This window comes from Tenrec ecaudatus, chromosome 3 (genome assembly GCF_050624435.1).
Source record: "Tenrec ecaudatus isolate mTenEca1 chromosome 3, mTenEca1.hap1, whole genome shotgun sequence".
NCBI lineage: Eukaryota > Metazoa > Chordata > Mammalia > Afrosoricida > Tenrecidae > Tenrec > Tenrec ecaudatus.
Genome location: NC_134532.1, coordinates 1,936,839 through 1,951,289, shown reverse-complemented (window position 1 = coordinate 1,951,289; position 14,451 = coordinate 1,936,839). Strand labels below are relative to the sequence as shown.

General features: G+C 39.2%; 1 protein-coding gene across 2 annotated transcripts in view; it reads right to left on the bottom strand.

Annotated features, from left to right (window-relative positions):
* Nucleotides 1-14,451, bottom strand: part of GUCY1B1 (guanylate cyclase 1 soluble subunit beta 1) — a 55,333-nt gene that overhangs the window by 12,166 nt on the left and 28,716 nt on the right. For both annotated transcript variants that reach the window (XM_075543632.1, XM_075543631.1), the window contains 4 exons: nucleotides 10,559-10,756; nucleotides 7,014-7,244; nucleotides 4,978-5,094; nucleotides 2,532-2,665 (listed from right to left, as the gene is read on the bottom strand). In XM_075543632.1, coding sequence (XP_075399747.1) covers nucleotides 2,532-2,665; nucleotides 4,978-5,094; nucleotides 7,014-7,244; nucleotides 10,559-10,756 — 680 coding nt within the window. The remainder of the gene's footprint in view (nucleotides 1-2,531; nucleotides 2,666-4,977; nucleotides 5,095-7,013; nucleotides 7,245-10,558; nucleotides 10,757-14,451) is intronic.

Sequence of the window (14,451 nt, the reverse complement as noted above, 5' to 3'; positions counted from 1 at the left end):
GGGTGAGTAGGGAGGGGGAGAGGAAAAAGGAAAATGAGGAGCTGATTCAGGAACCCAAATGGAAAGCAAATTTTGAGAATGATGAGGCCAATGGATGTATAAGTGTGCTTTACACAATTGATGTATGTATGTATTGTGATAAGAGTTGTATGAGCCCCAATAAAATGATTTTTTAAAAAGAAGGAAAAAAAGATGTGAAAAAACAGTTTACAGCCAGATTTATGATCCCTCTTCTACATGTATTTTATACAGTAAATATGTTCTGACATATCTTGTATGTGTTACTCTTACTTCCCATTCTTATTTCTTTTACTATTTATTTTCTTTGACTAATTTTTCTTGCCTACTTAGAAAAGTATCTGAGATTGCTAATTGTTTTCATCTTTGTAACTATCTTAGCTTACTTCTAAGAACAATGTAATGATGCTTATAAATTCAGTAAAGAACTTAAAAGTAAAAAATTGGCTGGTTTTTATTAATGCTTCATTTTGCCCTCTGGCTAAAATATACTAAGGTTTTATTATCAGTTTGCATACTTTAGATGATGCAAAATAATTATGTCTGGTCATTCACAATATGTATTTCTCCAAAATTACATAATTGAAGTATGATTTTCCTGAAGCATCTTGGATAAATAAAAGATCTCAAATATATATACATATTATGAGCAGAACTGCCCATAAATCAAAACAATAAATCAAAACAAAAATTAGCACAACAACATAGAAAAATTATCAGACGCTTACTCATAAAGTACATAAACTTTAGATTGGTTTTGTCAAAATTAATACACAAATAAAGTCCACTGCGAAATCAAACCATGTGTAAATAGGTCCACTGTCTGCTAAGTGACACAAGACCTGCTCATGAAAGAGGGAAAGAATGAAAATAAAATTATATTTAAATTGAAAAGATAGATTAGAAATGTTCAAAATGAACTAGATTCACTGACATCAAGTCCATTCAGACTCAGAGCAATACTACCTACAATCCTGAAGACTGTAAATCTACATGAGAGCAGACAGTCTCATCTGGTCCAGACTGTAAATCTATATGGGAGCAGACAGCCTCATCTGGTCCAGACTGTAAATCTATATGGGAGCAGACAGTCTCATCTGGTCCCCATGGACTGGTGAGTGGGTTGAACCATCAACCTTGTGGCTAGCCAGCCAGTGCTATCTCAGAGACTCGCTGGCCTCCTTTCATAAGGAATTGCAAAAGCTAATTAAATTATAAAAATTTCATTGTTCTAAGCACATTTATTATTTTTAATGCACTACAAAGACAGTTTTACCTTTACTGCAATTGATTTGAAAGAATCTATTTTGCAAGTAAAAGTGTTTTTAATTGACAGCTCACTTTATGTATTCAGTGTGCATAGAGATCTTTCAAGTCATGAGCAGGTCCCAGAAGACCACCTGAATGTGTAGCTATGTGATCAATTTTTACACACTGAATTAAACAAAAATTGTTTCCTCCCATTTCCAAAGAAAATTTTCTCTCTAAAAACAGAGATTTTGTCTACTAATGTTTCTAATTATTATACTTATTTTAAAAACAGTTGTGGAACTTGTGTGATAGTTTAGGTATTTATAAAACTATGTGTTACTAAATGTATAGTTATTATTATCTTAAAATGGCTAAAGAAAATCTAATAATCTTTGTAATAAACACCTTAGTTTTATTAGGATAATTGTAATGCTACATTGAATATGACTTTTTTCCTAATATATATATAAAATATTAAAGTAAAGAGACAAAACTAGAGAATAAAAATAATTTGTGTTTTTAGTCCTCATTGGTTTCAGTATATTTAATCTTTTATCAATAAATGGTTTCTCCTGTGTCTTCCTGGTTAACGTCCTTCCTAGTAGGATGAGAGTTACTTAGTAGGCAACATTACGTGTTTCCCCATGCATAGTCTAGTAGAAGTCTTTTTTAAAGTGTGAAAAACACTCATCTACAAGTTTTATTCCTCTGCTATTTTGCAAATATTTTCTATAGGATTAAATTTCACAATCTATTTTGAACAGTACACCCTGATTAAGGTAATTAAATTATTTCAACATAAAATAGTTCTAACCTATATTTAAGTTGAGTGATTTTACAGTTTTTAATACTAGTACTGTGGAAAATATCATTTATGGGGGCCAAAGGCCTCCATACATTGATGCCATCATATTAAATATTTTATTGAATTAGTTTTCTACTCTACGTGATGCCGCTTTTGAAGGTACAAAACTACAGAATTAGGTAATGACAGATTAGTTATCTCAAAATCTAATGTCCTAAATTAATAAGCAAGTTGATTAATGCATACCAAGTAAATCAAAGTTATTAGCAATTTTTCTGAGTATATCAGCACATATTAAATTAGATTATCCTTGTTATGAAAGGGCGTAAAACAAAGGTTATACAATATAACTATATTTCAGAATATATTGATGTAATTGAAGAAAATTGTATCAGATTGCCATTGTTATTCACTGAAGAATAATTTTATTAATTATAATTCATCTAGATGTTATTACCTTGGTGAACACAGGAAAAGTATGCTATCTGCTTCCGGTAAGTAGATCATTTGACCCTTAAGACGCAGGCAGCTGATCTCGGTCCCAGTGAGTTCATCTTCGCATTCTAATTTCTCTACATCCAATAGTCCTTCCTAGAAAAGGCAAGACACAGCCATTGTCTGGTGTCTTTCCCCCTACATAACAACTCCTCCAAATTAAGGGCACACGCACTTCATTTCCCAGTAAACTAGAAGGAGAAGGAGTGCATCAATTAGAACAGGCGAGCTATGTCCCCAGAGCTCTGATAGTGGCATTTCACAAAGCCTCAGGCAAGTGACTTGGCCATCCTGATTGAAGTTAGCACTCGTGGGAGTCCTTTGTGTGATTCTTCAGTGTGATTACAAGATCACAAACCTCCCTTGCATTCATAGCATAACTGAAAGTCCTCACTTCCAGGCACATAAAGCACGTATTGGCAAGGAGTGCCTTAAAAATCGTAACCTGGGTCCTCTAGAGAACTACTCTCTACTATATCACAGAACTTGGGCACTATTTAGGCTATCCACAGCGGGCTTGCTTTTTTTTAGTCATTTTATTGGGGGCTCATACAATTGTTATCACAACCCATACATTCATCCATCATGTTAAGCTCATTTGTACATTTGTTGCCATCATCATTTGCAAAACATTTGCTTTCTACTTGAGCCTTTGATATTAGCTCCTCATTGTTACCCCCTCCCTCATGAACCCTTGATAATTTATAAATTATTATTATTTTGCCATAACTTACACTGTCAGATATCGCCCTTCATCCACTTTTCTGTTGTCCATCCCTCAGGGAGGAGGTTATATGTAGATCCTTGTAATTGGTTCCCCCTTTCTACCCCACCTTGTTTCCACCCTCCCAGTATCGCCACTCTAACCACTAGTCCTGAAGGGATCATCTGTCCTGGATTCCCTGTGTTTCCAGTTCCGATCTGTACCAGTGTACATCCTCTGGTCTAGCCAGATTTTTAAGGTAGAATTTGGATCATGATAGTGGGGGAACGAAGCATTTAACTAGAGGAAAATTTAACTAGAGGAAATTTAACTAGAGGAATTTAACTAGAGGAAAATTGTATGTTTCGTCGTTGTTACCCTGCATGCTGATTGGCTCATCTCCTCCCCATGACCCTTCTATAAGGGGGTGTCTAGTTGCCTACAGATGGGCTTTGGGTCTCCACTCTGCACTCCCCCTGATTTACAATGATATGCTTTTTTGGTGTTTGATGTCTGATACCTCATCCTTTCGATACCTCATGGTCACACAGGCTGGTGTGCTTCTTCTACGTGGACTTTGTTGCTTCTCAGTTAGATGGCCGCTTGTTTATCTTCAAGCCTTTAAGACCCCAGATGCTATATCTTTTGATAGCGGGGAACCATCAGCTTTCTTCACATTTGCTTATGCACACATTTGTCTTCAGTGATCATATCGGGCAGGTGGGCACCCACTGGTATGAATTTTTGTTCTTTGATGTCTGATACCTGGTCCCTTCTACACCTCGTGGTCACACAGGCAGGTGTGATTCTTCCATGTGGGCTTTGTTGCTTCTGAGCTAGATGGCTGCTTGCTTACCTACAAGCCTTTAAGACCCCAGACACTATATCATTTGATAGCCCGGCAGAATAAATGTTTTATCACTTCTATCCCCCCCCAAAAAAAAAATGACAGCAAACACAACAGAAAATTTAAAGAAGAAAGAATCAGTGGCTTCACGTAAAGTTTAAAAAATACCTTCACAAGTTCTTTTTTTACAAAGCCGGTACTGTAGCTATACAAGAAGTAGTAAAAGACGGTGACTGTGTTACAGGCAAGCGGCTGTCATACATATCAAGGCATTCTCTAAAATGTGCTTCTGCTAGTTCTTCAGTTGATACAGTTCCACAGCCTCTCAGACAAACCAAACATCATTAATACTGCCTTTTGAGCAGGCCTTCCTTTGAAATTTGATTTTTATCTCTCTCTGTCTTTGCATCTCATAGGATGTTGTCACTCTTGGCTTACCAATAAACAAGGGCACATGGGTGTTCTGGCTAACGTTAGTGAGCGATTTCACTTATTTTTACTGCATCAAAGATTTTGTGTCTAGGTATGGCTGGCATCTCTCTCTCTCTCGCCCAACCCCACAGCTTTTTAATTCCTATAGAATTAAAGACATTTTCCAAATTTATACAGGCTTTCTTGCACTTCTACGAATTTGTAGTGAACAATTCCGCATCAGCTTAACATATGAAACTCACATGAAACAGTTTTTTACTACTAATCAGTATATACAGTTAGTTAGTAAGCATCCTTACCTAGCATAATTGATAAGCTCCCTCTACCCCCCTCCACTTACTGTGCTAGCTAAATTTTCCTCCTGCTCCCTTCTCATTTGTAACAAGCCTGACTTACTTACATTTAATGAAATCAGAAAATACTTACCTTGCTTCGCAATACAAAAACCGTGTTGATGTGGGAGAGGATCCCATGGAAACTAATGTCAATATGAGGACGGACCAGAGAGAAGACAGACAGAAGGCTGCAATTGCCAGGCTGAAGCTAAAAGGCACACAAAAAGAGAAGGACATTTCACTGGTCAACAGGATACTAGAGACTTTATATAAATCATTCCAATTGTTTAATCAAAGCAATTACAATTATTTATATAATTACAGATGGAAAAAAAGTTATTACTTTTTAAAATTAACTTTTAGTTTATTTGGACTTAATCCACATACCACACAAATCAATAGTTTGCGATTATTATTTTATAGGAAACTTAACAAAAAACCCAAATATTGACCTGTGCAATGGTTAAATGGACATATACTAGTTGTGTGAACATGGAACCTAATAGGGTTTTAAATGAAGAAAATCAAATATATATGTGTGGGGGGGGGTGGGGGGAGCTAAATTATCCAATCTACAGCCATTACATTCTCTCTTGTGACAACCCTAGAGGACAGAGTGGAATGGGAACCCCTTGTGGGTTTCAAAGGCAGTAAATCTTTCCCCTTTGGAGCAGCTGGTGACTCCCAACTGCCGACCTTCTGGTTAGCAGCCCAGTGCATAACCCACTGTACTACCAGGGCTACATATGTCAAATATCAGCTAATGCAACGAAGAAAAACATTTGGAGGAGTACAGGCTGCATTTTAAAATGTAGCATGACATGTTAAATGTCTAATATTTAAAATGGCACTTAAGTTTCTCAAATACCAGCAAACCCACTCCAAAATTTTTTCACGAAAGAAAAATGAATAATAATGCTGTTGTTTCTAGTCTCCCTTAAGTTGGTGCTAACTCAGATTGCCTTTTGTATAACAGAATGGAATGCTTCTGAGGCCTACACCAGCCTTCCAATTGTTGCAGCTGCTGTGTTGATTCACCACATAGAGTTTCCTTTGTTTCCAACAGTCTATCAGATAACATATCCTTTTCTAGTGATTAGTCTTTCCTGATGATTTTTCTGAGGTTAGCAAGTCAGTCTTGGGATCCTCAGTCCTTGAACATCGATGGTACGTGACACTGGGATCCTCATATCCTCCGTATCAGGGTGTCAGACCCGTGGAGAACAGGCAGAGGGAGGGGAAGGAACAGCCATACAAAGGAGGGGGCAGGAACAGCAAAGTGGACCAGGCAGCACACTCTTCTGCTGCCCGGTGAAGAGGCTTACGTCTGACTCCATGTGCGCTACCCATGAATTCTAAAGTCTTTCTCATAAGCAAAGAACACCTCTAAAACAGGTCTAAAAGCCAGTAGATGAAATACAAAAAGAAAAGAAAGGATGGGAAATAAGAAAGAGATTTTACACCGTGGCCTCAATAGTTCAAGTTGGACAATGTAAGTTTTCATCTTTACCCTAATAGTTCTCTTCTAATTCTTTTCTTACTAAACCGTGATAGATTCTGTGTTATTCCATTTAGAGATTTTTGTTTGTTTTTAATCCCATCTCTTCCTTGGTAACGCTCATGATCAATACTGGAAAGTATGTTCCCCCAGAGAAGACATTTGCGGTTTAGTGGTAAAATTTTTGTCTTCCGGGTGAAAAACTCACTTTGATTCTCAATCAATGTACTGCACGAGCACCAGCTTCAGTCTGTAGAGGCTCCCATGTTGGGATAATGTTGAACAGTTACAGTGACACTAACAGACTAAAACAGACTAGAAAGGAATTTCTGGTGTCCTGCAGCCACCCTCCAGCCAAGGAAAACCGTGTCGTTCACGACATTCATTCTCTTGGGCCTAGGGACACCAGCAATCAGGGCCAGCTCGATGGCTGTTAACAACAAAGATGTCCCAGGAATATTCAACAGGTGAAAGATGAGTCTTGTTAGAAAGTTACTCACTGATTCATTACAACACCTCCCGCCTACTCTTCCTGCTGTCCCCATAAGTGATACAACACAACACCAGGGTCCCGGGGCGAGTCGCAGCATACTCAAGGCCACCCGCGTGAAAGGACAACGCCACCGCACCTGTGGGAGCACTCTGTAGATGGCGTTGCCGCACTGGGTGACCACCAGGTCTCGGTCAAATATGATGTGGAAAGGAAAGGCTTTGCAGAAGGTAGACGGGCTGATGCGTGACTCCTGGGTACCGTTTTCTTCAAACCGGTCGAGATCTTCATAGAAATCCTCTTCTTTGGACTCTTTTTCTTCAATTAGAAATTGAGTATGATCGCACTCTTCATTTCTTTGTTGAATCACCTGCGTGTCAAAAGAGCGAAACAGTGTTATCTACGGGCAGTTCTGTTTAGTTGAAATACTTAATATGCCTTAGACACTGGAGAAGAAAGTTGTGTTTTGGGGTTTAGTAACCAAAGTTTAATATGAATATGCAAATAATACACATGTCTACGGGATCCTCGTGGCATAGGGAGTTCTGCGTCAGACTGGTAACCATGAAGTCAACAGTTGGGGCCCAGCGGCCAGGAAAAGACGAGGCTGTCCACTGCCCTAAGAACTTACCATGCAGAAACCAAAGGGGGAGTTACATTCTACACACAGAGCTGGCTCAGAATGGAACTGACTGGGAGACATGGGGTGGTGGAGGATACGTAGGACATGTTTAGAGTAGAAGAAAGTCTGTTCATTGATTTATGAAATTTAAAGGCACTATTATAATTCTCGTATCAAGCATTCATTAGTTTATATGGCCTCTGTGGCAGAATTAGGAAAAGGTGACCCCTATTCATTGGTGGGCTGCACCCCTCCAGCCAGGCGCACTCATACAGTGAACACGCTACACAGCCAGCCAGAGCGGAAGGTGGAATTCAAAAGAGGCACATCGTTCTTAAAAGCCTTTAAAAAAAATCTATCAATTTGCAGGTATATAAGATTAAAACACTGAAGTAAGTAAGACACACAAAAAGAGGCATCTCAAATATTGCTAATGGAGAGTGTTTTGATGACTGTGTCTGCAGGATAATACATCCTCTCTGAAAGTGAGCTAACTTCCCATCTATGCTGAGTGGCCCTGGATCTGGGCTTTTATGCATGCTGTGTAGATTTGAAGTGTAGTATTGCTTTGAGCTTTTACTTAGCCATGTTGTGCTGGAATCGGGGAACAGAGAAGTCGCAGAGAAGAAGTATCCTCTGGACTTGCATGGAATCTGTAGTTGTTTATTAGCACTGATAGTTTGGGATGTTGACGCATTAGCATATTCTATACAAACTCCAGTTGCAGGTAACTGTATGATTCACTCACTTTATACAATATTAAAGTTCTTTGGTGGCTTTGATTTATTCCGGAGTCCTAGTCCAGACTTCTGAAATATTTACATATCTAAATTATTTTTTTTCCTCTTAAATTTTTTTCAAAGGGGGAGGGGGGAGTGGGGAGGGAGGGAGGAAAAAAAGAGGACCTGATGCAGGGGGCTTGAGTGGAGAGCAAATGTTTTGAAAATGATGGGGCAGAGAATGTGCAGATGTGCTTTATCCAATTGATGTATGCATATGTATGGATTGTGATAAGAGTTGTATGAGCCCCTAATAAAATGTTTAAAAAAAATAAAACTCTGTCTTACAAAAAAAAATTTTTTTTCAAAGGTCTTGTTTTAACTTCCAGAAGTATCTTTATGTCAAAAAGGTTAACTGCAACAAGGTCACAGCTACCAATTCTAACGTGAGAAATATTGAGCTGTACCTTGAAGCACTAAACCAAACAAAAATTAAAACAGGATCAGAAAAAGCAGCTTAATCAAAGCAAAAAAAAGCAGCATTGAGGACACCTTCAGTCATATTGGGGGTGCATATAATTAATTATTTCGGTAAAAAGAGAAAGACAGCAAGATAGTAATTTCAGGCTTGGCTGTTAGGTTGACACTTGCTTTTTTCTACATGTGGTAGTTACATAATCTGTCAACTTGCAAAGGGGTGAAATCTAGCCTGTCAATCAGGTCGTAGCTAACGGGGCCACAGTGTGAACATGGCCCTCTCCTGAGGATTCTGGGAACTCCTATCTTTCTCCCTGGAGGTGGGACACACACACTCTATGCTTAGTCTTCCTGCTGACAAGGCTCCTGGAGCTGCACTGACAGAGCCAGAGCCCTGGAGCTGGCGGAGCCATGTGGAGACCTCTGCCAGCACTCAGATGCTTCCACTGCCACTGGATCCACAAGACTTTCCACCCATTGACCTGTGATCTTCCTGCATGCTGCATCATTGCATGTGTTGCATGAGTCTGAAGAGGAATTTACAGACTACTATCAGACATAAGGGCTAATATCAGACTTATGGACTTGATCTGGACTGGGCTGGGATGTTTTCTTAATGTAAAAATTGCTCTTGCATATAAAAATCTCTCTTACACGCATATGAGTGTCTCCGGATTTGTTCCTCTAGTTAACCCAGACTAGCACACTATGAGACTACTGAGAAATCAACATTATTGTAGCAAATATTTTAAATTGCATAAGTACAACAATGTAGTAGTTTAGTGAGAAAATTATATATTAAAATGACAGCCTGAATTTGCCACAAGACGGTGCATCCTACAATAGACGCTAGTATCCATGGAGAGCAATACTCTAATTTGTTCTTTAAGCCTCAGAGTGGGAGTCAGTGATCAGCATAAAAAAGGGAAAAAGAGCCATATTTTATCTCCATGTAGTTGCCATGGAAGGATATTGCCCAATTCATTACCCTTGTGTATATGGCGACTGCTAAAATCGAGTTTTTACTTTTGTAAGCGAACACATCGCCTGCCATTTTATAAATTAAACAAACACACACAAAAATGACTTTCTTTGTCTTAATAATATGTTTGCCATATAAATTTGAAATCTGCTTATCCCTTTGAATTATAGATGTTTACTTACAATTTTTTGATCTACTTAGGTGGGATTTCTGTATTTGGAATTAAATCAGAGACTAGACTTCTTAAAAGAGACTTAGAAACATTATTATACCATCTCTCGGTGGGTGTTAAATGCCAATTTTTCAGTCAGCAGACCAGTGTTTCATCATTTGTGCCATCCAGGGAACTTTTCTTTTTTTAAAATTAATTTAATTTTTTTCAGGGAACTTCTGTGTTATCAAGTACTAAAGATGGTTCCTTCTTGAAAATAAACCTCATTTAAGAAAAGGCTTACAAAGTGAGGCATTTCACTTGTGGGAGACAGACTAAGAAATTCATAAAGAAACTTCAATCTGTAAACGACTGTCTTAAATCATTTTAGGTGCTTCTGATACATATGGTGGGCTTTTAATACTCCCAAGGCAATAGCTCTGACCGTCACAACCCATCTCGCTTTCTAGCTGGTAGGAGAGCCTACAGAGAATGCAGGCTCAATTGTACATTGACTAGGGAATGTACAATTAGGAAGAAAAATCAGTCACAATAAGGGGGAAAAAAGGCTGCATCATGCATTCCAGGGCCAAATATAGAAGATTTCTGGTGTTTCTACTTTTAGGCTTCTGTATACCAGGCCCACTAGCAAAGATGACTGAAGACATATGAACAGACGCTCGTTTGTAATAGTCTGAATATTTTCCCGAGCGTCTCCCGGGCGGATCATTACCTTCATGTCTATCTCAGTGCCATGTATCTGTTGAGCTACGGTTTTAATGATCCCAATGACGATATCTTGGAGCCCTTCTCTCTCTGAATAGTAGTGCAGAATAAGCCCTTTGCCCTTTTCCGCATCCGTGCACCGAAAGGAAGGTGCGCGCATCCCCGGGTAGATGGTGGCAAGGTGGTCGTGCAGAGCATCAAGGTTCTGCAAGGCAAAGGAACAGCGATGGATGAAGACTGCTTCCACAATGACCGCTGCGTTCAGGAGCGCGAGATGGAGAAGGAAGACTCAAATCTGAGCATTCGTTGGCCAACCCACCACGTAAAATGAAAATATTTGCTTCACTGAGAGAAGAGTATCTGTAAGGCAAGAACCATAGAGAAATCAACACAAACATGCATAATTAAGACAAACCATTGTGGCCATTAATAGCTAATGCATCTTATAAAACGATAAGCAAGCAAACATGACACAAAAAGAATTCCCAAAGCAGAAAAATGAAACGAGGTTTTCCATAACGCAGCCGCAAATACATGAATATTTATAGGCCTTTGGGGAAGCTTTGTGTACATTTTGTAATAAACACTATGAAAGGCCCCAAATGACCAACTGACATATTAATTATAGCTTTATTTGCATTATAATCTTAAAATTAAGTTATTAACTTTGAAAGCCAGATCAGATTTATAAGCATATAAAAAAACATTTGATAGGATTTTCCAAATAATATTAAATGCCAGTCTTCCATTTCTTTATGTTCATTGATTATGCCATTGGTATAGGAAAGCGTCATGGCTACTTTTGAAACTGAGGATCTGAAAAGATTAAGACATTTGTCAATTATTTTCTAGTAGCCTTGATAAAAATTTAGAACATACCACATCTCTTCAGCATCCTTACTTTTCCTAAATATACAAAACTGATAGTAGAATCACCTGAATGATGAAAATTGTACATTTACTTGGTCCAACATGATTTTAAACTGACATCGAGTTCTCTGAGTGTGTGTTACATATAACTACACACAGACGCCAATAGCATAGTGTGTGATTTCAGTTCAAGGTGACATTAGATGTGCATAGAACTGGGTTTAAATCCTAACACTGTTATTTCCTAATAATGGAATCAATGTACCTAACTTTTGTAAAACTTTACTTCTCCTGATAAAACAGAGATCACACAAATAGTTTATACAAAGTATTCAGCGCATGAGAGGCACAGTAGGTAAATAACCGCTCTTTCAAGATGTTCCCATGCTGAGCACATAAAAAAGCAGCTAACTGGGAGATACTTGGTCAGAAAGGTGGAAAAACAGTAGTTCTCTTTGCCGCTGATGATTAAAATGATCTCTCTGGTCCTGTGCATTTCCCAGACTGTAACTCTTTACTGGAGTAGAACGCCTCATCTTTTCCCCAGGAACAAGTGGCGTTTTTTAACTGCTAAACCCAATACGTAATCCACTACACAACCAGGACTCCCAATCTCACCATCGATCGGACCCCCGAGTTCTTAAAAGCTGAGAACTGTCCCTGGCCACAGTGAGAGAGAGATGTCGAGCCAGAAAGTTAGACACACCGACAAAGATACAATGCCCTGCTATTGGGTCTAAAATGTAAGGACGAAAGAAAAAAAGCCAGTGCCAGCCCCCAGCTGTCAACCAGCAAGGAAATGTAAACCTCAGTTACTTCACGACCACACAGCATTGAACTGTGCCAACACCACATGGGCAAGAAAGCAAATTACACTACATAAAAGAACACTGCCCACTTGGCCCCTGATTATAGCCTCTGGCAGCTGTACTGGACTTCTGACCTAAAAATGTGCATGGTTTCCACCACTTAATGTGTAGTACTATGTTATGGAGGCAAGGAGAAACCAATACACCAAGCAATTTATTTACTCCACAAGTCCCAGAGATCCTAAAAGTACTTCATGTGGTTGCATAGACTGAATGGTTCATCTCAGGATAAATTCTCATGGGAATTCTTCCCGTGAGAAAGGAAGATCTAAGAACTGCTCTTAACAACTGGTCTACATCAATTACACGTCTACTAATGTTGAGAGAAATCGGATGAGAGAGATCTTCAAAAGGGATTCTTGGTTGGAACTTTCCTTATATAGTCAGGCCTCGCTCACTGTGGCTCACTAAAAACAAAAGGAAACTGTAATCAAACAGCTTGAAATTTATACATTTTCCAGTTTCCTTTGAAAAATGTTAGGATATTTCATCAGTCGATAGGTCCATGTCCCTTTCTACTTATCTATTTCATGTTGTGTTATAATTTAAAGTTATCATTTGTACATTTTTTCATAAAGTCCAATGACTGTCATGAGACAAACCAATTAAGCGTAATTTCTGTGAGCGTGGGTTGGGACAAATGGCAAAATACTCGGCTTTAATCAAACGAGTTGGCAGTTCGAGTCCACCCAAAGGAACTCAGGAAGAAAGCCATTACTACCCACTTCCCAAAACATCAGCCATTGACAATCGCATGGCTCCCAGTTCCAGTCTGACACACACGGATTGCAAGAACTGGAATCAACTCGAAGGCAACTGGTGTGGTGGTGAGGTTAGCTGCCCCCCTCATGCGGAGGGAGGCAAAGAGATGGACGCAAGTGACCCCAGAGAACCACGATGAGTCACACAAATGCCGAGCCAGTGCATTTGCATTAAGATCATCATTAACGTTAGTGCCCATGAGTCATGTATCACCCCATTTGCATGCACATTTAAAAAACCACTTCAATGGAGGCGACCTCACCCCAGTGGGATCAGTTTCTCATGATGGGAGGAAAGGGAGATCATTCAGTTGCTGTCATACAAAACTGCGCTGCGGTCACCTCAAATCAACAGACATTCCTACAAGAATGATTAGCAAACCTTAGTAGAAATCCCAGCCTTGGGGAGAGGGGCATGGGTGGGTAAATCCACCCCCCTTTGAAAAAGAAGCAGACGACTGTTATTCCAGTCATGGAATTGGTGGTCTTTGGACTTTGGTTCAGACCTCTTGTTTTTAGGGTGCCCAATGAATGGTGGCCCGGAGCTACCACATATTTACCGTATATACTCGCGTATCAGCAGAGTTTTTCACCACGTTTTTAATGCAGTTTTGTGGTAAAATTAGGTGCTGATATTCGGTTGGCTTATACTTGAATATATACGGTACTACTTCAATGCCCTCCTTGCTTTATTATCTACCTGTATTAATTTGGTAGGCATGGCTATGCCTTTGTGAATGAGAGTTATTGACATGTTGCCCTATCACCGACTCCCACTGTTCACGTAGTGGCCAGTCATTTAAGAGTTTAATCTGTACAAATCAAGAATTCGTGTATTGTAGTCTGAAGCCGGGCTTCTTGTTGTTAGGTACCATCCAGTCAATTCCAACCCATAGTGACCTTAGACTTGATGGACAACAGAAAGCCTGAAACATTCTCAGGATTGCTCCTGTACTTGATTACATTGCTGCAGCCATGATGTCAGTCACTTTTTTGGAGAACCGTCGCTTTTTGGCTGCTCCTCTACTTTATCAACATGATGTCCCTCTCCAGGACCGGTCTCTCCTGACAACATGTCGGAAGTAGGTAGACAGTCTCACTTCCTTGCCTCTAAGGAGCACTCTGGTGGTACTTGGTCTAAGACAGATAGGTTTGCCCTTTTAGAAGTCCGTGGTAATTTCAGTATTGTCCGGTACCAGTGTTCTAAATTCAATGCCACTGGCTCAATTAATGACACTATTAACAGAATTAACTCATGACCTGGGAGGGCAAGGGGAGGGGGCAGATGATTTATAATGTTTTATAATTTATTTTTTTGTTTTATGTTTTGTAATCCATTTATAAAATAATGAGATCTCTAAATTGAAAGAGAGACATACATAAACCATAGGTATATGAAT